We start from the raw sequence: 26,628 nt of genomic DNA on the forward strand, positions 1-26,628 counted from the left end.
AATAATTAGTGATGTTGAGCATCTTTTCATGTGCCTCTTGGCCATCTGTATGTCTTCTTTGGTGAAATGTCTATTTAGGTCTTCCCATTTTTGGATTGGGTTGTTTGTTTTTTTGATATTGAGCTCCATGAGCTGTTCGTATATTTTGGAGATTAATCCTTTGTCTGTTGTTTCATTTGCAAATATTTTCTCCCATTCTGAGGGTTGTCTTTTTGTCTTGCTTATGGTTTCCTTTGCTGTGCAAAGCTTTTAAGTTTAATTAGTTCCCGTTTGTTTATTTTTGTTTTTATTCCCATTACTCTAGGAGGTGGGTCAAAAAAGATCTTGCTGTGGTTTATGTCAGTGTTTTTCCTATGTTTTCCTCTATGAGTTTTATAGTGTATGGTCTTACATTTAGGTCTTTAATCCATTTGGAGTTTACTTTTGTATACGGTGTTAGGTGGTGTTCTAATTACATTCTTTTACATGTAGCTGTCCAGCTTTCCCAGCACCACTTATTGAAGAGGCTGTCTTTTCTCCATTTTATGTTCTTGCCTCCTTTGTCATAAATTAGGTGACCATATGTGTGTGTGTTTATCTCAGGGCATTCTATCTTGTACCATTGATCTATATTTCAGTTTTTGTGCCAGTACCATACTGTCTTGATTACTGTAGCTTTGTAGTATAGCTTGAAGTCAGGAAGCCTGATTCCTCCAACTCCGTTTTTCTTTCTCAAGATTGCTTTGGCTATTCGGGGTCTTTTGTGTTTACACACGAATTGTAAACTTTTTGTTCTAATTCTGTGAAGAATGCCATTGGTAGTTTGATAGGGATTGCATTGAATCTGTAGATTGCTTTGGGTAGTATAGTCATTTCACAGTATTGATTCTTCCAATCCAAGAACGTGGTATATTTCTCCATCTGTTTATGTCATCTTTGATTTCTTTCATCAGTGTTTTATAGTTTTCTGAGTACAAGTCTTTTGCCTCCTTAGGTAGGTTTATTCCTAGATATTTTGTTCTTTTTGTTGCAGTGGTAAATGGGATTGTTTCCTTAATTTCTCTTTCTGATTTTTCCTTGTTAGTGTATAGGAGCACCACAGATTTCTGTGCATTAATTTTGTATCCTGCAGCCTTACCAAATTCATTGATTAGTTCTAGTAGTTTTCCAGTGACATCTTTAGGATTTTCTATGTATAGTAGTATCATGTCATCTGCAAATAGTGACAGTTTTACTTCTTCTTTTCCAATTTGGATTCTTTTTATTTCTTTTTCTTCTCTGATTGCCATAGCTAGGACTTCCAAAACTATGCTGAATAAGAGTGGCAAGAGTGCACATCCTTGTCTTTTTCCTGATCTTAGTGGAAATGCTTTCAGTTTTTCACCATTGCGAATGACATTTGGTGTGGGTTTGTCATAACATGGCCTCTATTATGTTGAGGTAGCTTCCCTCTATGCCCATTTTCTGGAGAGTTTTTATCATGAATCAGCGTTGAATTTTGTCAAAAGCTTTTCCTGCATCTATTGAGATGATCATGTTTTTTTATTCCTAAATTTGTTAATATGTTGTATCACATTGATTGATTTGCATATATTGAAGAATCCTTGCATGCCTGGGATAAATCCCACTTGATCATGGTGTATGATCCTTTTGATATGTTGTTGGATTCTGTTTCCTAGTGTTTTGTTCAGGATTTTTGCATCTATGTTAATCAGTGATATTGGTCTATAATTTTCTTTTTTGTGTGATATCTTTGTCTGGTTTTGGTATCAGGGTGATGGTGGCCTCATAGAATGAGTTTGGGAGTGTTCCTTCCTCTGCAATTTTTTGGAAGAGTTTGAGAAGGATGGGGGTTAGCTCTTCTCTAAATGTTTGATAGAAGCCATCTTGTCCTGGACTTCTGTTTGTTGGAAGATTTTAAATTACAGTTTCAATTTCATTACTTGCGATAGGTCTCTTCATATTTTCTAATTCTTCCTGGTTCAGTCTTGGAAAATTGTACCTTTCCAAGAATTGGTCCATTTCTTCAAGGTTGTCTATTTTATTGGCATATGGTTGTTTGTAGTAGTCTCTTATAATCCTTTGTATTTCTATGATGTCAGTTGTCATTTCTCCTTTTTCAACTCTAATTTTATTGATTTGTGTCCTCTCCCTTTTTTTTCTTGATGAGTCTGGCTAAGGCTTTATCAGTTTTGTTTATCTTCTCAAGGAGCCAGCTTTTAGTTTTATTGATCTTTGCTATTGTTTTCTTTGTTTCTATTTCATTAATTTCTGCTCTGATCTTTATGATTTCTTTCCTTCTACTGACTTTGGGTTTTGTTTGTTCTTCTTTCTCTAGTTGCTTTTGGTGTAGGGTTAGATTGTTTATTTGAGATTTTTCTTGCGCCTTGACTTGAGATTGAATTGCTATAAACTTCCCTCTTAGAACTGCTTTTGCTGGGTCCATAGGTTTTGGGTTGTTGTGTTTCTGTTGTCATTTGTTTCTATGTATTTTTTAATTTCTTCTTTGATTTCTCCAGTGATCTCTTAGTTATTTAGTAGCTCACTGTTTAGCCTCCATGTATTTGTGGTTTTTACAGGTTCTTTCCTGTAATTGATTTCCAATCCCATAATGTTGTGGTCAGAAAAGATGCTTGGTACAATTTTAATTTTTTTTAATTTTCCAAAGCTTGATTTGTGACCCAAGATGTGATCTATCCTAGAGAATGTTCTGTGTACACTTGAGAAGAAAGTGTATTCTTCCACTTTCAGGTGGAATGTTCTATAAATGTCAATTAAATCTATCTGGCCTATTGTGTCATTTAAAGCTTGCGTTTCCTTATTTATTTTCTGTTTGGATGATCTGTCCATTGATGTAAGTGGGGTGTTAAAGTCCCCTACTATTATTGTGTTACCGTCGATTTCTCCTTTTATGGTTGTTAGCATTTGCCTTATGTATTGAGGTGCTCCTATGTTGGGTGCATAAACATTTATAATTGTTATATCTTCTTCTTGGATTAGTCCCTTGATCATTATGTAGTGTCCTTCCTTATCTCTTGTAACAGTCTTTATTTTAAAGTCTATTTTATCTGATATGAGTATTGCTACTCCAGCTTTCTTTTGATTTCCATTTGCATGGAATATCTTTTTGCATCCCTTCACTTTCAGTCTGTATGTGTCCCTAGGTCTGAAGTGGGTCTTTTGTAGACAACATATATATGGGTCTTGTTTCTGTATCCATTCAGCCAGTCTGTGTCTTTTGGTTGGGGCATTTAATCCATTTACATTCAAGGTTATTGTCGATATGTATGCTCCTATTACCATTTTCTTAATTGTTTGGGGTTTGTTTTTGTGGGTCTTTTTCTTCTCTTGTGTTTCCCGCCTAGAGAAGTTTCTTTAGCCTTTGTTGCAAAGCTGATTTGGTGGTCCTGAATTCTCTTAGCTTTTGCCTGTCTGTAAAGCTTTTGAGTTCTCCATCAAATCTGAATGAGATCCTTGCTGGGTATGGTTGTAGGTTTTTCTCTTTCATCACTTTAAGTATATCCTGCCACTCTCTTGTGGTCTGCAGAGTTTCTGCTGAAAAATAATCTGATAACCTTATGGGGATTCCTTTGTATGTTAATTTTTGCTTTTCCCTTGCTGCTTTTAATTTTTTTTCTTTGAATTTAATTTTTGTTAGTTTGATTAATATGTGTCATGGTGTGTTTCTCCTAGGGTTTATCCTGTATGGGACTCTCTGTGCTTCCTGACTTGGGTGACTCTTTCCTTTCCCATGTTAGGGAAGTTTTGTTCTATAATCTCTTCTTATGTTTTCTCAGACCCTTTCTTTTTCTCTTCTTCTTCTGGGACCCCTATAATTTGAATGTTGGTACATGTAGTGTTGTCCCAGATGTCTCTGAGATTGTCTTCAATTCTTTTCTTTTTTTTTCTTTATTCTGCTCCTCGGCAGTTATTTCCACTATTTTGTCTTCCAGCGCAAGTATTCGTTCTTCTGCCTCAGTTATCCTGTTATTGATTCCTTCTGGTGTATTTTTCATTTACTTATTTTGTTGTTCATCTTTGTTTGTTTGTTCTTTAGTTTTTCTAGATCTTTGTTAAACATTTCTTGTATTTTCTCAATCTGTGCCTCCATTCTATTTCTGAGATTCTGGATCGTCTTTTCTATCATTACTCTGAATTATTTTTCAGGTAGATTGCCTATTTCCTCTTCATTTATTCTGTCTTGTAGGTTTCTACCTTGCTCCTTCTTCTATGACATATTTTTTTGCTGTCTCACTTTTTTTCTTTTTTTTAATGAATCGGATTGTGTTTCTGTCTTACTGGTTGTTTGGCCTGTGGCTTCCAACACTGCAGTTTCTAGCTGTTGGGTAGAGCTGTGTCTTGGTGCTGCGATGAGGACTTCTGGAAGACCTTACTCTGATGAATATTCCCTGGGGTCTTAGGTTCTCTTTTAGTCCAGTGGTTCAGACTTGGGGCTCCCACCACAGGAGCTCAGGCCTGACTCCTGGCTCGTGAACCATGATCCCGCAAGCCATGCCGGCAGCCATGCAGGAATCAGGCTCCTTGACTTCAGACTATGCTACAGTAATCAAGACAGTATGGTACTGGCACAAAAACAGAAAGATACATCAATGGAACAGGATAGAAAGCCCAGAGATAAACCCATGCACATATGGTCACCTTATCTTTGATAAAGGAGGCAGGAATGGACAGTGGAGAAAGGACAGCCTCTTCAATAAGTGGTGCTGGGAAAACTGGACAGGTACATTGAAAAGTATGAGATTAGATCACTCCCTAACACCATATACAAAAATAAGTTCAAAATGGATTAAAGACCTAAATGTAAGGCCAGAAACTATCAAACTCTTAGAGGAAAACATAGGCAGAACACTATGACATAAATCACAGCAAGATCCTTTTTGACCCACCTCCTAGAGAAATGGAAATAAAAACAAAAATAAACAAATGGGACCTAATGAAACTTCAAAGCTTTTGCACAGCAAAGGAAACCATAAACAAGACCAAAAGACAACCCTCAGAATGGGAGAAAATATTTGCAAATGAAGCAACTGACAAAGGATTAATCTCCAAAATTTACAAGCAGCTCATGCAGCTCAATAACAAAAGAACAAACAAACAACCCAATCCAAAAATGGGCAGAAGACCTAAATAGACATTTCTCCAAAGAAGATATGCAGACTGCCAACAAACACATGAAAGAATCCTCAACATCATTAATCATTAGAGAAATGCAAATCAAAACTACAATGAGATATCATCTCACACCGGTCAGAATGGCCATCATCAAAAAATCTAGAAACAATAAATGCTGGAGAGGGTGTGGAGAAAAGGAAACCCTCTTGCACTGTTGGTGGGAATGTAAATTGATACAGCCACTATGGAGAACAGTATGGAGGTTCCTTAAAATACTACAAGTAGAACTACCATATGACCCAGCAATCCCACTACTGGGCATATACCCTGAGAAAACCATAATTCAAAAAGAGTCATGTACCAAAATGTTCATTGCAGCTCTATTTACAATAGCCCGGAGATGGAAACAACCTAAGTGTCCATCATCGGATGAATGGATAAAGAAGATGTGGCACATGTATACAATGGAATATTACTCAGCCATAAAAAGAAACGACATTGAGCTATTTGTAATGAGGTGGATAGACCTAGAGTCTGTCATACAGAGTGAAGTAAGTCAGAAAGAGAAAGACAAATACCGTATGCTAACACGTGTATATGGAATTTAAGGGGAAAAAAAATGTCATGAAGAACCTAGGGGTAAGACAGGAATGAAGACACAGACCTACTAGAGAATGGACTTGAGGATATGGGGAGGGGGAAGGTAAGCTGTGACAAAGCGAGAGAGAGGCATGGACATATATACACTACCAAACGTAAGGTAGATAGCTAGTGGGAAGCAGCCGCATAGCACAGGGAGATCAGCTCGGTGCTTTGTGACCGCCTGGAGTGGTGGGATATGGAGGGTGGGAGGGAGGGAGACGCAAGAGGGAAGAGATATGGGAACATATGATTCACTTTGTTATAAAGCAGAAACAAACACACCATTGTAAAGCAATTATATTCCAATAAAGATGTAAATAAAAAAGTAGAACAATAACAAAGTGAAAACCAAAATTAGAATAGGAAACTAACAGCTATGTTAGAAAAAATGTAAAAATAAAAATATAGATGAAACAACAACTAGAAAGTAAAACAGAACCACAATAGTAAAAAAGAGGAGGAGGAAAAAAAAAAAGTGGAAAAGGCCTTGGCTGTGGAGGGTGAGGCCTAAGCAGCGGTGAAGTTTGGGCAGTGGGCGGGCCCTATGCTTAGGACCCAAAGGGCTGGAAAAGGAAGTGGGGTGGGTGGGGGGGTTGTGGGAGGGGGGGCTTAGGCTCAACAGAACAGAAGCCCCCAGGCATGCCTCCTGCCTCTGGTCTTAGAGGGTGGGGGGGCTCCAGTGGGTGGTGCAAATGCCCTCTGCTCCTCTACTGCTCCTCCAGTCTGGAGGTCCCCTCCCACCTGCCTCTCCTGATCTCCCTGCCCTCCTTCCTATGCCCCCAGGACCCACGCAGCCTGGAGGGGGCTTTGGAGGGTGTGGGACCAGCCTGGGGGCTCGGCAGGTTCCCAGTGCCTGAGTGAGCATGGCAAACGTCCTCTGCTCATTTCCTGATCCTCTGGTCCTGGAGGGCCCCTCTCGACCGCCTCTCCCGTTCTCTCCTGGCCTCCCTCCTATGCCCCCAGGACCAGCCTGGCCCAGAGGGGACCACTGAGCGTGTAGGACCCAGCCCGAGAGCCGGGCAGAGTTCCCCAGCTGATTGGGCAGGGGAAATGCTGGGCCCGCTCCCCCTCTGATCTGAGCCCCTGAGGGTCCCTCCAGGCGTGGGAACCCCTCCCCTTCCTGCCTCTCAGTCACCCCTCAGGGGCGCCTGTCCTGTCCAGGCTCCACTTCTCCTCCCCCCTCAGTGTCCCCACATCCTACCAGTGCTCTTGGGGGTTCTTCCCATCTCCCTGGACGTCAGGGTCCCCCACCAGCATCCAGCAGGCACCCTAGTTGTGGGGAGATGTGAACTCTGCGTCTTCCCACACCGCCATCTTGACTCGGAACCTCCAACATAGGCTTTTTCTTCTCCTTCTTCTCTAAAGCCCACACTTCTTTAATTACTTCTATTTTTTTTAGCCTCGGTGTACTAAGTTGGTTAGTCTATCCTTATTCACTTCCCCTACCCTTACCAATCCATGTTTAAAAATATGAAAAGATGACCCACCTATCTAGCAATCCAAAAAATTCAAATTAAAGCAAGGAGAGATTATTTTTTACTGCTTCAGCTTTGTCTTGCGGTGAAAGTCTAGTGAGATAGTCTTTTCTACTCTTTAAGGGACAGGAAATTACACACAGCCTTTTGGAGGGCAGGTTGGCAATATGTATAAAGAGATATTATAAACATCCCATCTTTTGAGTCAGAAATTTCACTGATGGGTACTTCCCTGGTGGTCCAGTGGTAAAGAGTCCACCTTACAATGCAGGGGGATGCGGGTTTGATCCCTGGTCAGGGAACTAAGATCCCACATGCCACAACTACTGAGCTCACATGCCTCAAGTAGAGCCCGCTTGCCACAAACTACAGAGCCCACACACTCTGGAGCCCATGCACCACAATTACAGAGCCCACGTGCCGTGGAGCCTGTGCACCACAACTAGAGGAGAGAAAACCTGCATGCCACAACTAGAGAGAAGCCTACACACCACAATGAAGATCCCGCATGCCTCAAAAAAGATCCTGCGTGCCGCAACTAAGACCCGATGCAGCCAAAAAGAAATTAAATAAATAAATAATAAATAAATCTTTGAAAAAGTAAAATAAATTTCACTAATGGAATTAGTGAAATGCAGATGGAGATTCACAGATCATTCCTTTCCCTCAAACTCCTGAGCTCCTCTTAGATTGACAAAATGAACTTTCCTGCCTTTGCTTATGTAGAAGTTCCTCATCTCTTTGGTCACACCCCACCAATGACCTTCAGATATAATCCACTGGAAAAGAAGTCTCTGCATCCATGATCCACTCTAGTACTGCTGCTTCCTGTGCCCTATCCCTGAGGTGCTAACACAGCATGCCGACCAAGTTAGTGTTAGCATCTGACCGTATAAAACTATATGTTCTTGCTTTATGCTAAGTTAATTTGTTGATGAAAATAAACATATGTGAGATTCTCTAAGTTCTTATTAAAACCATGATATCTTTCTAATAAATTAATTATATCATAGATGTATTTTGGCCTGTGTAATTTTCTTTAATATAAATGGACATTTCATTCTTTTGAGAGGACATGACTTTTTGTTAATAAACCTTATAATTTAGCTTAGTAGTAAATCAAGATCCAGACCAGTAAAGCCAGCGAATGATAATTACGCTTGGCTGTGTTAGTTATTGAGACTATGAATTAAAAGTTCCCTGAAAGTCCTCTCATGAGAAAGGAGAATCACTAATATGACATTGTCATCTCTTTCTTGGGTCATTGTGCCTTTGCATAGGAATGAAATGTTCCCTTTACAAATGTGTGATACACATATTAGAATAAACTTCACAACTTAAATGCTTTTAACAGTCAAAAAAAGTAGATAGCAATTTATGCCCTTCCTTAATTATTTTAGAGTATGTAAAAAGCACGTAATAGAAGCAATAGTTGCTGTGCAACAAGGATGGCACATTTTTAAATAACTGAGTATTTACTAATTATCATGGATTTTTGTTTATTTCAAGTATTGCTTTGATGTGAAGAAAGCAAATTAATGTGCATGCTGAACATTTTAATTTGGTTCCAAATGCAGTGTTGTTACTTTTCAGTTAAAATGTTGTAATTAAGGGCTTCCCTGGTGGCGCAGTGGTTGAGGGTCTGCCTGCCGATGCAGGGGACACGGGTTCGTGCCCCGGTCTGGGAGGATCTCACGTGCCGTGGAGCGGCTGGGCCCGTGAGCCATGGCCGCTGAGCCTGCGCGTCCAGAGCCTGTGCTCCGCAACGGGAGAGGCCACAGCAGTGAGAGGCCCGCGTACCGGGAAACAAAAAAAAACAAAAAACAAACAAACAAAAACTGTTGTAATTAAAACATTTCCCACAGCCAGACTGCTTACAATAAGTGATAGTCACCTATTGACGATCACTTTATAGTGCCATAAACAAATTCCAACCAAATATTTTCTTAGATTATTACTAAGATATCACATTATGGAACATCTTAGGATTATACTATTGACCTCATTTTAAACAGTACATAGCGTTTTGAGAAACCAGTAGTTAAAACAAACAAAACCTTAATTCCTGACTAAGCAAATGGATTGATAATGAAAACTCAGGGAGAAAAAGTTTACTTCAAGAAATAATTCCAGCATTGAAGGGTGAGGCAAAAAAAAATCTCAAATTCTTCTTTATAATGGAAGAGCCAAATGGCCTAATAATTCCTAATGTACCTCAGTGTACTGTTAATAGAATTAAAAAAAACAACTTGTAAAATACAATTTGACAGAGATAAAGTCGTCATTTAAAAAATATCAGTTTTCATTTATGTGTAATTAATGTATGGTTAAAATGAATATTGAGGGTACACTTTAATTTTTTAAATTATGCCATGTAATTTTCAAAATTGAATTAATAAAATCATAAAATTTTAGGTCTGGAATAGCCTGCAAAGATCATCTGATTTAAACCCTTAATCTACATAATAAAAATAGTCTCTATTATTAGAGTGTTTACTATATGCCAAGCCTTGTGCTAAATGCTTTTCATCAATATAATTTTAATCATTCTAACATTATTATTCCCATTTGCACATGGAAAAAAATAAAGCTCAGAGAAGTTAGGTAATTTGCCAAGGTTATATAGCCAGGAAATGAGAACTGATACCACACCCCCAACCCCTTCCAAAATGAGAGCTAATACAAAGTCCAAAATGTCTGTATTTGGCTTAGGTGGACTAACAGGAACCAGATTTACCCTCCTTCCTGAAACAACTAAAACACTGGAGAAAAGATAGAAACAATGGTTTCAAGACACTGGACATCAGGCAATGAAGGACAGTGATTCTTGGAGATAAGAGACAAACAAGATAACCCCTGTGATTGCCCTAACTTAGTGCCTTGAGATAAATTTAAGGCCATGGTACAGGGAGTGGGAATCCAGGTGGAGTGTGGCAGATTCTCTGAGTTGAGGAGACCTTATGAAGAGTGCAGGGAATCTAAGTGGCTAGAATTCACAGGATAGTGTTCTCAGCTGCACAGAGAAAGAATATTGGATGTCTACAAAGAATCCCCATTAATTATATGCATGCTCAGTGCATATAAATGGGGAAACTATCCAGAGCAAGGGAGACCATCTGAAAGGATCAGAGATAATGCTTACACAAGGCCAATAATAATGCCTGTTCTCACCAGCCAGACTGGAAAACCTATAATTCATAGGGCAGTAGGTAGAGTTCTCAGAAGGGTCTTGCATCAGTAGTAGGGAATAATTAGCCCTAGACTAAATGCTGAGTTGGTCCTGCTCAACAAATTTTAAAAGGAAGGCATTAAAAAAACTCAAGCTGATTCCAAGAAACTTAACTACATCCCAGAAGAGAGTTCAAGAATATTTATAAGAATACAAAAATATCCAGCATTTAACAAGATAAAATTCACAATGTCTAGCATCCAATCAAAAATTGCCCCACATGGAAACAGGAAAATAGGACTCAAAATGAGAAGAAAGATCAACAAATAAAAATTGACTCAGAAAGGCACAGATGTTAGAATTAGCAGACAAGGACATTAAAACAGTTATGATAACTGTATTCCATATGTCCAAAAACTAGAGGAAAAATTGACCATGTTAAGCAGAGATGTGGAAGATATAAAAAAGACCTAAACTGAATTTATAGAGATGAAAACTACAATTATCTGAGATGAAAATTATACTGGATGGGATTAATGGCAGATTAAACATTCCAGAAGAAGAGGTTAGTTAAATTGAAGACACAGCAATAGAAACTATACAATGAAATAAAATAGAAAAGAGACTCAGAACAAAAAAAGGGCATCAGTGAGCTGTAAGACAAATTCAAGTGGCCTAATATATGTATAATTGGACTCCTCAAAGCACAGGAAAGAGAGAACAGAAAAAATATTTGAAGAAATAACAGTTAAAAAAAACAAAATTTGATGAAAACTATAAACCCACAGATTCAAGAAGCTCAGCACACCTCAAGCATTATAATCCAATTGCTCAAAATTATTAATAAAAAGAAAATCTTAAAAGCAATCAGAGAATAAAAGACATATATGAGGAACAAAGATAAGGGTGAGAGCTGATTTTTTTTTTATCATAAACGATATAAGCAAGAAGACAGTGGGACAGAAAGTATTGAAAGAAGAAGGGTGGGGCAGGGGTGAGGGGGTGGTGGTGGGAGCTGTCAACTTAGAATTCTATACAAAGTGAAAATATTTTTCAAACATGAGGGTGAAATAAAGGTCTTTTCAGAGTGAAAAAACCAGAAAAAATGTATCTCCAGCACACCCACACTATAAGAAATGTAAAAAGAAGTCCTTTATTCAGAAGGAACATTATACCAGATGGAAATATGGATCTATACAAAGGAATGTAGAACACCAGAACTGGTAACAATATGGATAAATATGATATTTTTATCATTTAAATTTCTTTAAATTATAATGGACTATTTAAATTAAAATATTAATAATCTAATGAGATTTATAACACGTAGAAGCTAAATATATGACAACAATATCACAATAGCTGGGAAGGGAAAGATGGAAGTATACTATTGTGAAATTCTTTTTTTTCTTCTTTTAAGTGAAAATACAATTTATTGGCTCTCGTAACTGCAAAGTTCAGTGGTGGGCTACCTTCAGGCACAGCTGGATTCAGGGCTGTCAAGCTGGTTTTCTGCCAGATTGGTTTCATTTTCAGACTCAGAGTTGTCCTTCCTGATGGCAAAAAGGGAACAGTAGCTCCTCCCGTCTCTTTTCTGCATTCTTAGCAAAAAACTCACTGTAGCTGTCAGATTCTAACTGAATCATGTGCTTAGTCTTGAACCAATCACCACAGCTGGCAAGACGGGGCATGTTGATTCATTTGGACCTGAGTCACATGCTCACCCTTACAGGACAGATTCCCACTCAACCATATTGACTACAATAGGGGAAGAATGAATCCCTAAAAAAAAAAAGAAAAGAAAATAACAAATATCCCCTCAAGTTTTCAGTTGAAAGATAGGCCAAGAGATAGGGCAATGGGTAGGCAAACTGACAATGAGCTGGGAAATACAGTGGACCCTTCTGGGGGTACCTTCCTGGCAGATTACCCTTCTCTGAGAATTTCTCCATCTGCCTCATGGGTTGAGCCAGATTCCTTTCATTCGCCCCACTCTGGCCACTCTACACCCTTGAAACCCTGCTTTCTATCCCCAAAGCCTGAATTGAATGGATGAAAGTAATAGTTCCTGGACCCTCTGACTTTTGGTTGGGGTTGGTGAGTATGGAACAATGGCAGGAGATCTAAGGAAGGGAAGAAGGGGTCCTTTCATTTTAGTTTTATCCATCAACCAACCATCACAGCCCCCTTTTTCCTCCAGCCTTATAGAGATATTATTGACATGTGACACTGTAAGTTTAGTATGTACAACATGATGATCTGACACACACATATATGTGTTGCAAAATAATTACTACAATAGGGTTAGTTAACATATCCTTCACTTCACATAATTACCTTTGTTGTTTTGGTAGTGGTGGTGAGAATATTTAGATTCTTATACAATATATGAAGTGATATATCACAAGAAGATAGATTGCAATAAGTTAAAAATATATTCTATAAACTCTAAACCAACCACAAAAATAGAAAAACGAAGAGTTACAGCTAATAAACCAGCAAAGGAGATAAAATTGAATTTAAAAAATAATCCAAAAGAAGGCAGAAAAAGAGGGGAAAAAATGAGATGGGCCAAATAGAAAATGCATAGCAAGATAGATTTAAAGCTAATTATATCAATAATCAAATGAAATATAAATGGTCTAAACCAGGGTCAGCAAACTTTTTCTATAAAGGTCCAGTTAGTAAATAAAATATTTTTGGTTTGTGGAACATACAGCCTCTGTTGCAACCACTCCACTCCATCATTGTAGCTTAAAAGCAGCCATAGATGATATGCAAATAAATGGGCATGGCTGAATTTAGTCTGTGGACCACGGTTTGCCAAGCCCTAGTCTAAATACCCCCATTAAAAGACAGAGATTGTCATGTTGGATGAAAATGCGAGACTCTACTATATGTTGCCTATAAGAAATGTACTTTTATATAAAGAAATATTTTTAAAAATAGGTTAAAAGTAATGGATGGAAAAAAGATATGCTAGAACAAATCAAAAGAAGCTAAAGTAGCTACATTACAATCAAAATAGATTTCAGGGAAATAAATCTGAATATTTAGAATATTACCAAAGATAAAGAAGGTCATTTCATAATGGTAAAGAGATTGGTTCACCAAGAAGACATAATAATCCTAAATGGTTTTTCACCTAGTAACAGAACTTAAAAATTAAGCAAAAAATGATAGAACTACAAGGAGAAATAGACAAATCTATAATTAGAGTCAAAGATGTCAATAACCCTCTCTCAATAATTGATAGAAAAATATCCAGAAAACTCATTAAGGATATAAACTATGGAAAATAGTATAATAATTTATTTTGAAGAGATACAGTAAACACTATTACCAAATATGACCTAATTGATATGTATAGAATCCTCCATTTAACAGCAGAATACACATTCTTCTCCAGTGCACATGGGACATTTATTAAAGTAGATCATATACTGGGAGTAAATATGTCTCAATAAATTTAAAAGGATTCAAGTCATACAAAGTATTTTCTCTAACCACAATGGAATCAAATTAGAATTCATTAACAGTTATCTGGAAAAACATCCCCCAATATTTTGAAACTAAATAAATACCAAGTCCATGCTCTTAACCACTATGCCATGTAGATGTGTAGGAAGACAGCTGTGTGGAAAAACTCACCACGCTGAGCTATGGAGTCCACCAGAGACACCTGGGTGTGCAGCCCTCTCCACCTCATGGTAGCTCTAAGATCTTTGTGAAGGCACTTAATTTCTCTGAGACTATTTCTTACTGTAGACAGTGGGAATAATAATTATTGTATGTTCTTTCCAGGGTTGTTGTAAGAATTAAATGAGTTAGTAGATGAAAAGATCCCTGTACCATACCACCTAGCCTGTTTGTTACTTGGTGAACATTCTCTCCTTCCGCCCTCAGTTTACTCAGTTCTTGGCAGGACTTCAGTGCATAGTCTGATTCCTTAGCATTCGTATTTTTTTTACTACAATACAAAGCCTAGTATTTGAATAGTCATCTACTTTTATAACATATTTATTCAGTGGTTAATTTAGAAATAATCTGAAGTATTAGTTTTCAACCAGTATTTGTTTTTAAACTTTTAGAAAATAGTATAATTTATTTTTAGGAGATATATTTTGTTTAATGATATATATACATCAAATATAAACAAGTGGTCTGATTTCTACTTTGACATCAGAAACTCCCTTGGTTTTAAAGGGATCATCAAAGTAATCAGTGATTATATTTGGTGTTTGGCTCCACGAACAGTTAGAAAATGATATCAAAATCAACCACAGGGCTTCCGTGGTGGCACAGTGGTTGAGAGTCCGCCTGCCGATGCAGGGGACACGGGTTCGTGCCCCGGTCCGGGAGGATCCCACATGCCGCGGAGCGGCTGGGCCCGTGAGCCATGGCCGCTGAGCCTGCGCGTCCGGAGCCTGTGCTCCGCAACGGGAGAGGCCACAACAGTGAGAGGCCCACGTACAGCAAAAAAAAAAAAAAATCAACCACAAAGATCTCACTTGGAAAATAATTAGTGGAAAGATAGCATTTTGCACACTAGTATTAGACACAAATATTATAAAACTCTAATTATGCATTTCAACAACAAATACAAAAGGAATTAAAAAACAACATACTCAGAATGCTCTGGAGTCATCAGAAGGCCTTCAGGGAGGAGAGAGAGTTTGAGCTAGAGGAAGATATGGATGAATTAACATCTGGAATGTGTTCACAGACAATAATTGATTTTTGTGTAGCTCTTGAACTCATATATTATTCATGCTGTTTTTTAGAGATTAGAATTTTTTCATGATTTTCAAAATTACTATTGGTTTTGTATAAAGCAGTTCATAACATATGTATGCACCATCACCTAATTCATTTATTTTGCATAAACATAAGTCCTGCCATCTAAGATACTTTAAACAAACAGCTCTTATCAACATGTCAAAAACGTAAACATGACAATTTGGTATGAATTCGTCTTTTCAATGACAATATACCAGCTTAAGCAAATCATTGTTGTGGGCTCATCACTTTGTTCAGACTCTTCAGATCGTGAAGGAACCAGTAGTGTCATCTCTCTGTGCTACAGAGTCAACACATTCAGATGGCTTTTGGCTTCCCACTGCAGCTTCCTTAAATGTTTAGAAATCCCACCTGAAGCTCGTCACGTTGCTTCTCTTTCTCAGGTTGTGCAAATTAAAAATCAAATCAGAAATAGTAAATCACTCTTCTTTTTATCTACAGTGTTTTTCTTTCCCATCCTCCATCTATTCCTTCCTTTTTCCCCTTCCCCTTACCTACACTAGTTCATTCCAAGGAACAGTTCAGGGGCAAGAAGATCTCCTTTCTTCCTGACTCAGGTAGAACAGAACATTCTTCTCATTCAACCAGTCAGCCACCCCCTTTCCTTCCCTGAACTCTTCCTTTGTTTCCTCTTCATCAAGGGACTCTGCTGATTTGCTAAATGGCCTCTTCCCCGTGATAAATTTAAAGAACTTCTGTTTTTAAAAGTTCTTCTCAAGTCCTTCTGTCATCTAATTTAGTTTGTCCTGTCCCACATAGTTTATGTACATCCTTGTTCTCTTAATTTGAATCCATATTTTGAAATATGTCTTTTTATCCTAAAATAACTCTGGCTCTACCAATTAACCACACAAGGAAATTTTTTTGAACACTTGATATTTTAGTACCTTGGCACAAATTTTTCTTGAGTTTTTCAAAAAATGTTTGTTTACTCTTTTTTTTTTTTATAGTGTCATGGTATCTTGTGGGCTATTAACTCTTGAAGTTTTCTGAATGTTTTGCATTTGATTTCCTCCTTTCATGTGTTCTTGACTTATCTATTCCAGTGTGGCTGGAGCGCAGTAATCAAATGGGAAAGGCAGTAAAAGTCAGGTTGGAGAAGTCCAGGGCCACCATACATGCTGTTCAGTTTGCATCGTGACTAATAGCACAGGCCAAGGGAGAGAAGGGAGCTGGAATCCAGCCTGGGCTCTGCTCACCAAGTCTTGGGCCCTGCCCAAGGCTGTGTTCATCTAAGGAAGGCATGCTTTTTTGATTTACACAAAGGTGTCATATGGGCTGATGGTGGTCCTGTAGAAGATCGTGTATGGAAGTTTGGATTTTATACTAATGCATTGAAAAACCACTAAGAAGGAATAAAATAATCCAATTTATAGTTTGTGAAGAACACTCTGCTGTGTATCAGGTGTTGGAGAGAGGCAGGAATGGAAGTAAGGAGGCCACTCAGGAGGTGGTGGTGACCACAACTAGGGTGGTGGAAGTAGAGGTGTAGAGAAATGGATGGATTCGATGCATCTTTTGGAGGCAAAATGAACAGGACTTGGTGCTGGATTAGGTGTGGAGGGTAAGGGAGACAGAAGCGTGAAAGGTGATTACCCCAGTTACTGACTTGAATAACTCGATGGGTGATGGTACTGTGTCCTGAGATGGGGAGCACTGAGGAAGGAACAGGTGGGGAGGGAATTGTATCAAGATCTCTGGTTCAGACAGTTTTTTTGAGATACCTGTGATGTATCTAAATGGCTACCAGGAGGCAAGTGAACACAAGTACCTGGAATTCAGAAGAACATCTGCTCTTTTTTCTGAGGGCCCTGAGGCGCTCCTTGTCTTTTGTAATCTGCTAGCAACACACCTGAACAGTTCTATCATGTTCCTAAATGATTATCAGTATCCTTTCCCCCAAACAATCCAGAAATTTATTTTGAGAGAGCCAAAATAACTCCGTGCATTGAGTATAAACATAACTGTTTTGCCTTGATGCAAATGGTCAGTCCTATACCCAGTGCAATAAATCCCACAGACCGCACACTGGGACTAGTCTTCTATGTGGATTTTATGTAATTTAAATGGCTTCCTGAAAACTTTCTTAGCAAACTTTCTGTTTCCTGGTACCCTAGTTTCAGTATCCCCTTGAGAAATTCAGGTTGACCTCTCTCCTTCTCCTCTTAGTGGCCTGAGAATCACAGTCACAGTAAGTCATGTTTGACGGTTTTTCTCCCAAGTTATCTGGCATTTACTCCCTCTTAGAATTTATAATCATGGCACAATGTAAATCTCGAGCCGGCCTGTCACTGGGATCCCTTCTCTACTCCACTATATAGTCTCCCAGGGCTAAATGACTCCAGGACTCATAGATTTGTTCTCTCGCTCCAGTAGGCAGAGCCAAAACCAATGGTTAAAAACCATGGGGAGAGAGATGTTGGCTCAACTAAAGGAAAAACTTCCTAATGCTGAGCGCTATCTGAAAATGGAAACGCCTGCTGGGGAAGGAGTGAATTATGGTTTCTGGTGGTGTTGAGGCACAGAGCAGACAATGATTTGGTGCAAATTCCATGGTAGAGACTGAAGTCAGGGTGTAGAAATAATCTCCACTGCCTATTGAATCCCTGCTTGTGCAAGAGCTTTACACAGATGTTTCATCTCATTTATAATCCTCATAATGACCCCCAAGGGAATTAGTTACAACCACATCAGGAGAGGTTACAGTCACAATTTAAGATCACACAACTAGAGTGGCAGAGCCAGGATTTAGAGCCAGGATTTAAACTCAATCCAAAGCCTTTGTTTATTCTTCCACAATTCATGGAAGCTTGAGAAAATGAACTAGGGGATTTCTAAGGTCCCTTCCAGCACCGTGATTTTATGTGAGTCAAAATCTGGATACGGGCATCACTGACTATGTTTTCCTTCAATCAGCCTTCTGGCCTCAATCGCATTAAAATGATAATCTTTGTCCCCAAAACTGTCTGATCTCTATCAAGAAAGGACCATTTTTTAAAAATCGACATTTATTCCTTGTATCCACTCTTAGTTTTCAGCAGAACTTAGTGTAAGAGCCTCAAAATCTTTTGTTTTTTCCTTATAGGGTTGCTGGCAAGGACTGAGTTTACACCATAAATGTACAGAAGATGAATCTTTTAGTATTTCTGAAAACTGTTATAATATATTGTACTAACTTCTCTACTCATTTTACAGGTTTTGATGGTCTTAGAAGATGTAACGCTATTTGACCTAAGGTCAACTTTTCTGGCCCGAGTTCTGAGTCAGATTGTTTTTAAACATTAGAATTTAAAAATTAATATTAGGATTAGAATTTTTTAAATGATTAGATCCTGAGTTCTCATCACAAGAAAAAAAATCTATTTCTTTAATTTTGTATCTATATGAGATGATGGATGTTCAGTAAACTTATTGTGATAATAACTTCAGGATATATGTAAGTCCAATCTTTATGCTATACACCTTAAACTTATACAGCACTGTATGTCAATTATATCTGAATAAAACTGGGAGAAAAAATATGAGTCTGAAAATAGGCTTAATTTACTTATCTTAAGATAAAATGGCTCTATTTGTGTGTTAAATGCTATTTTCTAGGTTGAAGCTGAACTCGCCAAGGAAAGGGCCCAACATTTAGTTGAATTTCAGGAGCAAGCTCTTCTCTTTGAAGAAGTTAAACTGGAACTCGATATTGAAAAGGAAAAACACCAAGAAATAATCCAAAAGTGTAAGAAAGAAAAAGAAGAACTACAAATGAAGGTCTGTCATTATGATGTTCATCATTATTTAATGGGTTTGAAACTGTAGATGTTGGTTATTTCCTCCTAAGGACACCACTATATTTATAACTCCTGTAGATTTTCTCATGGTCATTGTGCCTTAGTTTTAGGTAGATAGAATGGTTTGGCTATTCTCCAGAATGAATGACTGAGATAAATTATATAAGCATACAATCCAGCTATGTATGGTATTTTTTCCTACTAAAATAAACTTATTTTTAAAACAACATAAATTATATAACTAATAATTAGCATGGTTAGATGTTCCAATACCTCAAGTATCCAACAAAAGATAATGAGGTGTTTCACATAATTAAAATTTTACCAACAATTAAAGGCTATCCCCTTTAATGGCAAATATTTTCAACTCTAAATATTTTTGAATGAAGGGAAATATTTTTTAAATGTAATCACACCTCCATAATTTCTTTTTTTCAAAGTATCATTTTAACTTTATTTATTTATTTATTTTTGGCTGCGTTGGGTCTTTGTTGCTGCGCACAGGCTTTCTCTAGTTGCGGTGAGCAGGGGCTACTCTTCATTGTGGTGCACGGGCTTCTCATTGCAGTGGCTTTTCTTATTGCAGAGCATGGGCTCTAGGCACGCGGTCTCTAGTACTTGTGGCTTGTGGGCTCTAGAGTTCAGGCTTAGTAGTTGTGGTGCACGGGCTTTGTTGCTCCGTGGCATGTGGGATCTTCCCGGACCAGGAATCGAACCTGTGTCCCCTGCATTGGCAGGCGAATTCTTAACCACTGCGCCACCAGGGAAGTCCCCATAATTTCTTAAGCAATGCATCCTAAACATAATACAAGGTTTCGTTAAGGTTCCCTTGTTTTCATAACACCTGAGAGTAGAATGTGTGTGTGTGTGTGTGTGTGTGTGTGTGTGTGTATTAACCAAGACCCAGTGGTGAAGTCATATTTTTGAATAAACTCATTAAGAGTCTATGTAAATTAGCCTTAAATGAGACCTACTGGCCTCTACTTTGGTGTATAGCGGGTATGGTACAGCCTTTTCAGTAGCTCACTGGGAACGATAGGCAGGGCTAGCCACGTGAGTATAGCACCATAGGTCCCCGCACTCAAAAAGGCCTTTCAGGTTTAACATTCTGCAAATGCTGTCTTGAAATTCTTAATAATTTTACATCTGGGGGGACTTCCCTGGTGGTCTAGTGGTTAAGACGCCCCCTTCCAATGCAGAGGGTTTAACTTCCAATGTGAGTTGGATCTCTGGTCAGGGAGCTAAGATCCCACATGCCTTGGGGCCAAAAAGTCAAAACATAAAACAGAAGCAATATTGTAACAAATTCAATAAAAACTTAAAAAATGGTCCACATCAAAAAATAAATTCTTAAAAATTTTTTTAAAAAGTAATTTTATCTCTTAATTTGTGTTTTGTTAAGTGAAGTCATATTGGGACAATGGAGTATGTGCTGGGAACTTGTAACCTGGCTCACCTTAGGCCCCTCCTCTTCTGGACAGATTCTATCCTAGACAGACCTCTTGCTTCCTGGCTCCTGCCCCCCAACCCACTTTTCCTGTAACCTTGTGACTGCTGTTGCAGTCCCCAGGTGGCTCAGGACCAGCAGCAGGGGAATGCTGAAAGGCAGGCCCCAACTTACTAGGGCTACAGTCTTTCAAGAGAAATCATAAGTCCAGATTTTGTGAGTGAATTCTCTTGATTTTTTATTTTTTTTAAAGGAATATTATTCAGCTTTATTTTCTTATTTATTTTTGGCTGCACTGGGTCTTCATTGCTGTGTGTGGGCTTTCTCTAGTTGCAGTGAGCAGGGGCCATTCTTCGTTGTGGTGTGCAGGCTTCTCATTGCAGTGGCTTCTCTTGTTGCAGAGCACAGGCGCTAGGTGCACAGGTTTCAGTAGTTGTGGCACACAGGCTCAGTAGCTGTGGCTTATGGGCTCTACAGCACAGGCTCAGTAGTTGCAGCGCATGGGCTTAGTTGCTCTGCAGCATGTGGGATCTTCCTGGACCAGGGCTCGAACCCATGTACCCTGCATTGGCAGGTGGATTCTTGACCACTGTGCCACCAGGGAGGTCCCTTGATTTTTAAAATGTTGACTCCCTTTTTAAAAAATCAAAACATGTTTGTGGCTATGTGAGCCTCCTCTCCCCAGGATAACCTGCTCTGTTTCAGTGTCAGCTCTCCTCTGGATGAAGGAGACTACTGTTCAGACCTAGCAGTGGCCCTCTTCCTTCCTGGATTAATTGAAGAAAATGGAATATTAATTTAATTTATAAAATTACTAATGTGGTAAATAGATTTCTTGTAAAAGTTATTCTTAATGTAAATTTAACATTTGAAACAAATTTTGGATACATAACTTAAGTAATGGTTCACAAAATCCTTGGAACTTTGGTCTATGAATGTTTTCCAGATTCTTCATGGGCTGATTTCTTGTACTAATATTTATGTGACAATATCCATAGCATAAATAATAAGGATATGTTTCATCAGAAGGAGTTTTGCTCTTCCTGGTCTGTTTTCTGTTATTTGTTTTGCTTTTTAAGGAGAAAAAAGTAAGTAATCTTTTCCCTTCTAAAGAATTTCATGACTTTGAGGAGAAGTTTCTCAAGTTATTCTTTCCTCTCTTTGTCTAGAGGTACCACCTTTAGAAGCAGTATATTTTCTAAGTATTCTGGTATCGTCTAGAACTGCACTGTCTAATGTGGTAACTTATGTGTCTACTTAAGTTTCAATTAATTAAAATTAAATTGAAAATTGAGTTCCTCACTCATGTTCGCCACGTTTCAAAGGCACAAGAGCCCATACTAACAAGCGAGAGCCTATTATGTGCATTTCTTCCCAGCTTAACGAACAGTGATATCACCTTCATAGCTTGGATTTGGCCATGGTGAGAGTATTCACACCATGGAAATTAGATATAAATCTGGCTTTTGTGTGTGTATGTGTGAGTCCGTTGTTAAATATCTACCAGCACACCACTATCAATAGTCACATGTGGCTAGTGGCTACCATATAGGACAGCACAGACTATTTCTATCATCACAGAAAGTTCTGTTGGGCAGGGCTGCTATAGAAGGTGTAGTGTCTAGGGTACCTCCAGTCATCATATTCAAGAAAGAAAAAAAATATATCGAAGGAAAACTTAACTGGTATGGTTTGAGTAGACTATAGGTGTGGTGCTCTCCTACATGCATCCCCAAACATCAGGCATTTCTAGGTCCCAAAGCCACCCTAAAGTGAGTCCAGACAGGCACTTGATCAAGACTTGAGCTGTCCTTGGTAGCTCAGTTCAGCCACAGAGATTTATGTATTTCCAAGTATGCCCAAGTGATTAATGCAATTCCATTTTAGTTGATAAAAATAAAATTTTAGTCTTAACTTTTAAAATCTTGAAGCCCTATATATGTCATAGGATTTGTTTTCATCAGATCAGAACACCAGTTATTTAGAATAAACCTCTTAAAACCACGAGAATTCTGTGGATACCTAGAGACTATCACCCACAAACTAAGGCAAGATTTATCTTACAGATATCTGACTTAATTGAAGGCGCTACTAAGGATCTAAGGCTGAAAGTGGCTGCTCTTGAAGAAAAGCTCCATGAATCCCATATTCAATATACTGAAGAATCTGAGTTAAAGGAGAAAGAAATCGAAAACCTTAAAAATTTGGTTGCAGAATTTGAATCACGCTTGAAGAAGGAAATTGACAGTAATGATTCAGTTTCAGAGGACTTGAGGAAGGAAATGAAACAGAAGTCAGATGAACTGGAAAGAGTAATGCTGGCACAAGCACAACTGATACAGCAATTCAACCAGTCCCAGGAAGAGGTAAGAAGCAGGTGATGGTACCATTGCAATTAGTGGAAGAGTGCATGTTCTTTCAACAAACAAAACAGGAAAGGTAGCTTGGTGTCATGCAAAGAGTCCTGGACTATTAATCAGAGATCTGGGGTCATATCCTGGCTCTGTCCTTAACTAGGCAGGCACTTAACCTCTCTGGACCTGGCTTCCTTTTCTGTAAAATGAATAATACATTTAACTACATAATCTCTAAGGTTTCCTGAGCCAGTTCTACTGTGTTGCAAATGACCATTTAAAACCTCTCAGATTAGAAATCTTTATAAATTTATGTCTTATTTGTTGTGACATTAAATCTTTGCCAAAGAAACTTTTAGAGTACTTGCTGCTTAAGTTAATATTTTGGACAATATATTTGAAAAACAATTGTTCTTTAGGGTTTTATTTTTCTGTCAATCTAAAGTTCTTTCCTATGTATGCATGATTATTTCAGCAGTGTTTTTATTTAAACCGGAGTAGACTTATTTCGATTTGAAATTTTTTTCCTAAGAAAATCTTATTTCTGAACTGCTGAACAGTTTAGAAATGGTGGATGCTATGGAATGAATGTGTGTGTGTCCCCCCACATTCATATGTTGAAACCTAATCCCCAGCGTGATAATATGTGGAGGTGGGTCTGTGGGAGGTGATTACATCTTGAGAGATGAACTAATTTCCTGAATGGGGTTAGTGCCCTTATGAAAGAAAACTTCCTCGCCCCTTCCACCATGTGAAGACACAGCAAGAGGATGGCCATCTTGAATCAGGAAGCGAGCCCTCACCAGACACCAAATCTGCTGGCACCTTGTTCTTGAACTTCCCAGCCTCCCAAACTGTGAGAAATAATGTTTGTTGTTTGAACCACATAGCCTCTTGTATTTTGTTATAGCAGCCCAAACTTATTAAGACAGTGGGGCAATTTTCCAATAGCCAGGAATTAGAATATTGTCACATTAGAACATTTGATCCCATTTATGACAGTATAGCAAATAAAGGCAAATGGAGGAAGATTCTGAATGTTTGTGATGAGTAATTTTTGGGGGGTTTTATTGGCATCATAATAAAAGAATAAAAGGAAAGTGCTAGTAGTAATATTGATCGTTAACAAACATACCATGTTTTCTTCCTGTATTTAAATTATCAACCCAAATTAAAAGTTTATGCTATCATTATAATTATGAAGTGAACCTATTGCAAAGAAATTTTAAGTTAAAATGTAGAATTAACAGAATACTGGATCAAGAATAATGCCTAAAACCCTATAGAGTAGGAATTATTTCCATGTTACAGATGAGGAACTGACTCAAGATATTTGAATAATTTGTAAGCTCACACAACATGGTGGAGCAAAGATTCAAATATGAATCTCCAAGATTTGACTCACCAAACTTCATCTCCATGAATCTCTATACTTCCTCTTTTAGGATACCAGAATTCTAGTTATTCTGCTTCCAAATTTCAAAGTGACCTCAGGCTTGGCACTCAACATCTCCAGGACACACACACACACACACACACACACACACACACACACACTGTCTCTCTCTCTCTCTCTCTCTCTCTCTCACTTTTAGAATAACAACAAACACACTAGTGCTTACTCCACCAGATGGTTAGGGTGTTACGTGATTGAGTGTCTCCTGTTGGAACACAGCAGCACAGCCTCCCTTGAAAAAGGGAGCTGCTCCACCAGTCCAGGCAGGAGTGACAAGAGCGAGCACACATGGATTCAGCTCTGCTGGAGAAGGAGAGAGGTGATGCTTCAAATGAGACAGCAGTGTTGAAGTTCAAGAGGAGGAGGGACAGCAGATTAAAGGAGAAAAAACTCAAAGTTACTAGACCAGCAGGTTTTCTAACTCCTAAATCCCCAAAAGAAATGGCAATATGGAAAGTGACGAGTAACTTATAAACTAGGACATGTAGAAAAAGACTGAAGGGTCAAATCCAGTAAATATATAATAGGCAACTATTCAAGTGCCAGGCACTGTGCTAGTCATCAATAGGCAATTATGAACAAGACTGGCAACTGCCATTCCCTGCTTTCAAAGAGGAATTTACAGAAAATATTATGTGAGCAATTAAACTGCCATCCAGAGGAAAGAATGGCCTAAAAAGAAACTTCTCATATAAAAAGCACAGACTAAAAGCTAAAAAATTGGCCATAAGGACTTGCATTAGTTTTCTATTGTTGCATAACAAATTGTCATCAAAATCAGTACTTCAAACAACATTTATTATCTCATAGTTTCTGAGTGTCAGGGATCTGAATGTGGGGCTTAGCTGGATGCCTCTGGCTCAAGGCCTCTCATGAGGTTGGTGTTAGGGTGTCAGGGGCTGCAGTCTCATCTAAAGGCTCAACTGGGGGAGCGTTGGCTTCCAAGCTTACTTATGTAGTTGTCAGCCAGATTTATTTCCTCAAGGCTGTTGGGCTGAGAGCCTCAGTTCAATGCTGGCTGTTGGTCAGAGGTCCCCACTCAGTTCCTTCCAACATGAACCTCTCCAAAGAAGAGCCTACAACGTGGCAGCTAGCTTCCCTCAAAACAAGCGAGTGAGAATGAGAGCATGCAACAGAAGTTGCCCAAGCTAGAAGCCACAGTCTTTTTGTAACCTAATCTCAGAAGTGGCATCCCACTGCTTTTGCTGCATTCTATTCATCAGAGATGAAACAACAAGTCCAGCCCACACTCAACACAGAGGGATTGCACAAGGCTGTGAGCAGCAGGAGGGCCGGGATAACTGGGAGCCGTTTTAGAGGCTGCCAATCTCAGGGCCTCTGGAGGTAATTTTGGCAAGAAAAGCTAGGCTAAAAGTGGAGAGCAAATATCTTTTTCACACAAAAGGAGCTACATTTGGAGTTCTTCCTGCTTGTTGTAAAAGGAAGCCACTTAGAGATAAAGTTTTATTTTTTTAAATGTGGACTTTTGAAAGATACAAGACACTGAGTTGGTATTTAAATGATCATGGATCATTATTGGGGAATAGAAAGAGATCAGCACAAAAGTAGTTACCTAAGGACATGCCTGAGGGCAGACTTTCCATTAGAAGTTAAATAATTACAACTGAATGGTAAGAGTAAATAATTAAGGCTGCTTCTCTGGTTAAGAATGCTAAAGTCCAGAATATTCTTATAAAAATAGGAAATGAGCTAATAAAAGTGATAGGAGTTATGAGCCAGAAAGAATCAAGGTTGTTAACAGGTAAAGTGAAAAGCACTACTTTTTTGTGACCATGCATTCCAGACACTTGAAATTTCTCAGGTTCTGGAGGAAAAAAAAAGCTTCATTTAAGTGGAGAACAAATTCCCATTAAAAAGAAGATAAATCAATGGTCTAATAAGGAAGCTAATTAAGGGGAGGAAAGCCCTGCTCTCATTCAAGAGGCCAGAGAATAGATAGAACTTTGTTTTTAATTGTATAAAGAAAATTCTCAAGGATAGGAGGAAAGCCATAGCCTCTAAAGGGCAAAATGGACATTCCTGCATGGAGCAGGGATTAGCGGAGAGCTGCCACAGAGACAAGGGTCAAGAAGCTGAGGCGACAAAAGGTGCAGGTCAATAAGAAGAAAGCAAATGGGAAGTAAAACTGTTTGGGAAACGTAAATGTGAAAAGGGGGCTCCTGAAATTCTATATAGGGCGAAGACACAGACATGAAAATTGGAACATTAAAAAAAAAAAGTAGCAAGTCAGAAAAGAAACATAGTATGTTAGAGAATAGGACATTATCATTTAAAGAAAGGTTAAAATAGATCACATGCTTCTTGCTGCCAGTTTTCCTTCCTACTAGCTCTGTATGAGTCCTATCAAGACAGCGTGGCCCCGATGTTAGGGGC

General features: G+C 38.6%; 1 protein-coding gene across 3 annotated transcripts in view; it reads left to right on the plus strand.

The window, feature by feature from the left end:
* Window positions 1–26,628, plus strand: part of LEKR1 (leucine, glutamate and lysine rich 1) — a 271,681-nt gene that overhangs the window by 232,301 nt on the left and 12,752 nt on the right. For all 3 annotated transcript variants that reach the window (XM_079923312.1, XM_079923313.1, XM_079923314.1), the window contains 2 exons: window positions 18,796–18,957; window positions 22,491–22,790. In XM_079923312.1, the coding sequence (XP_079779438.1) occupies window positions 18,796–18,957; window positions 22,491–22,790 (462 nt within the window). The remainder of the gene's footprint in view (window positions 1–18,795; window positions 18,958–22,490; window positions 22,791–26,628) is intronic.

Source organism: Stenella coeruleoalba, assembly GCF_951394435.1.
Source record: "Stenella coeruleoalba genome assembly, chromosome: 5".
Taxonomy (NCBI): domain Eukaryota; kingdom Metazoa; phylum Chordata; class Mammalia; order Artiodactyla; family Delphinidae; genus Stenella; species Stenella coeruleoalba.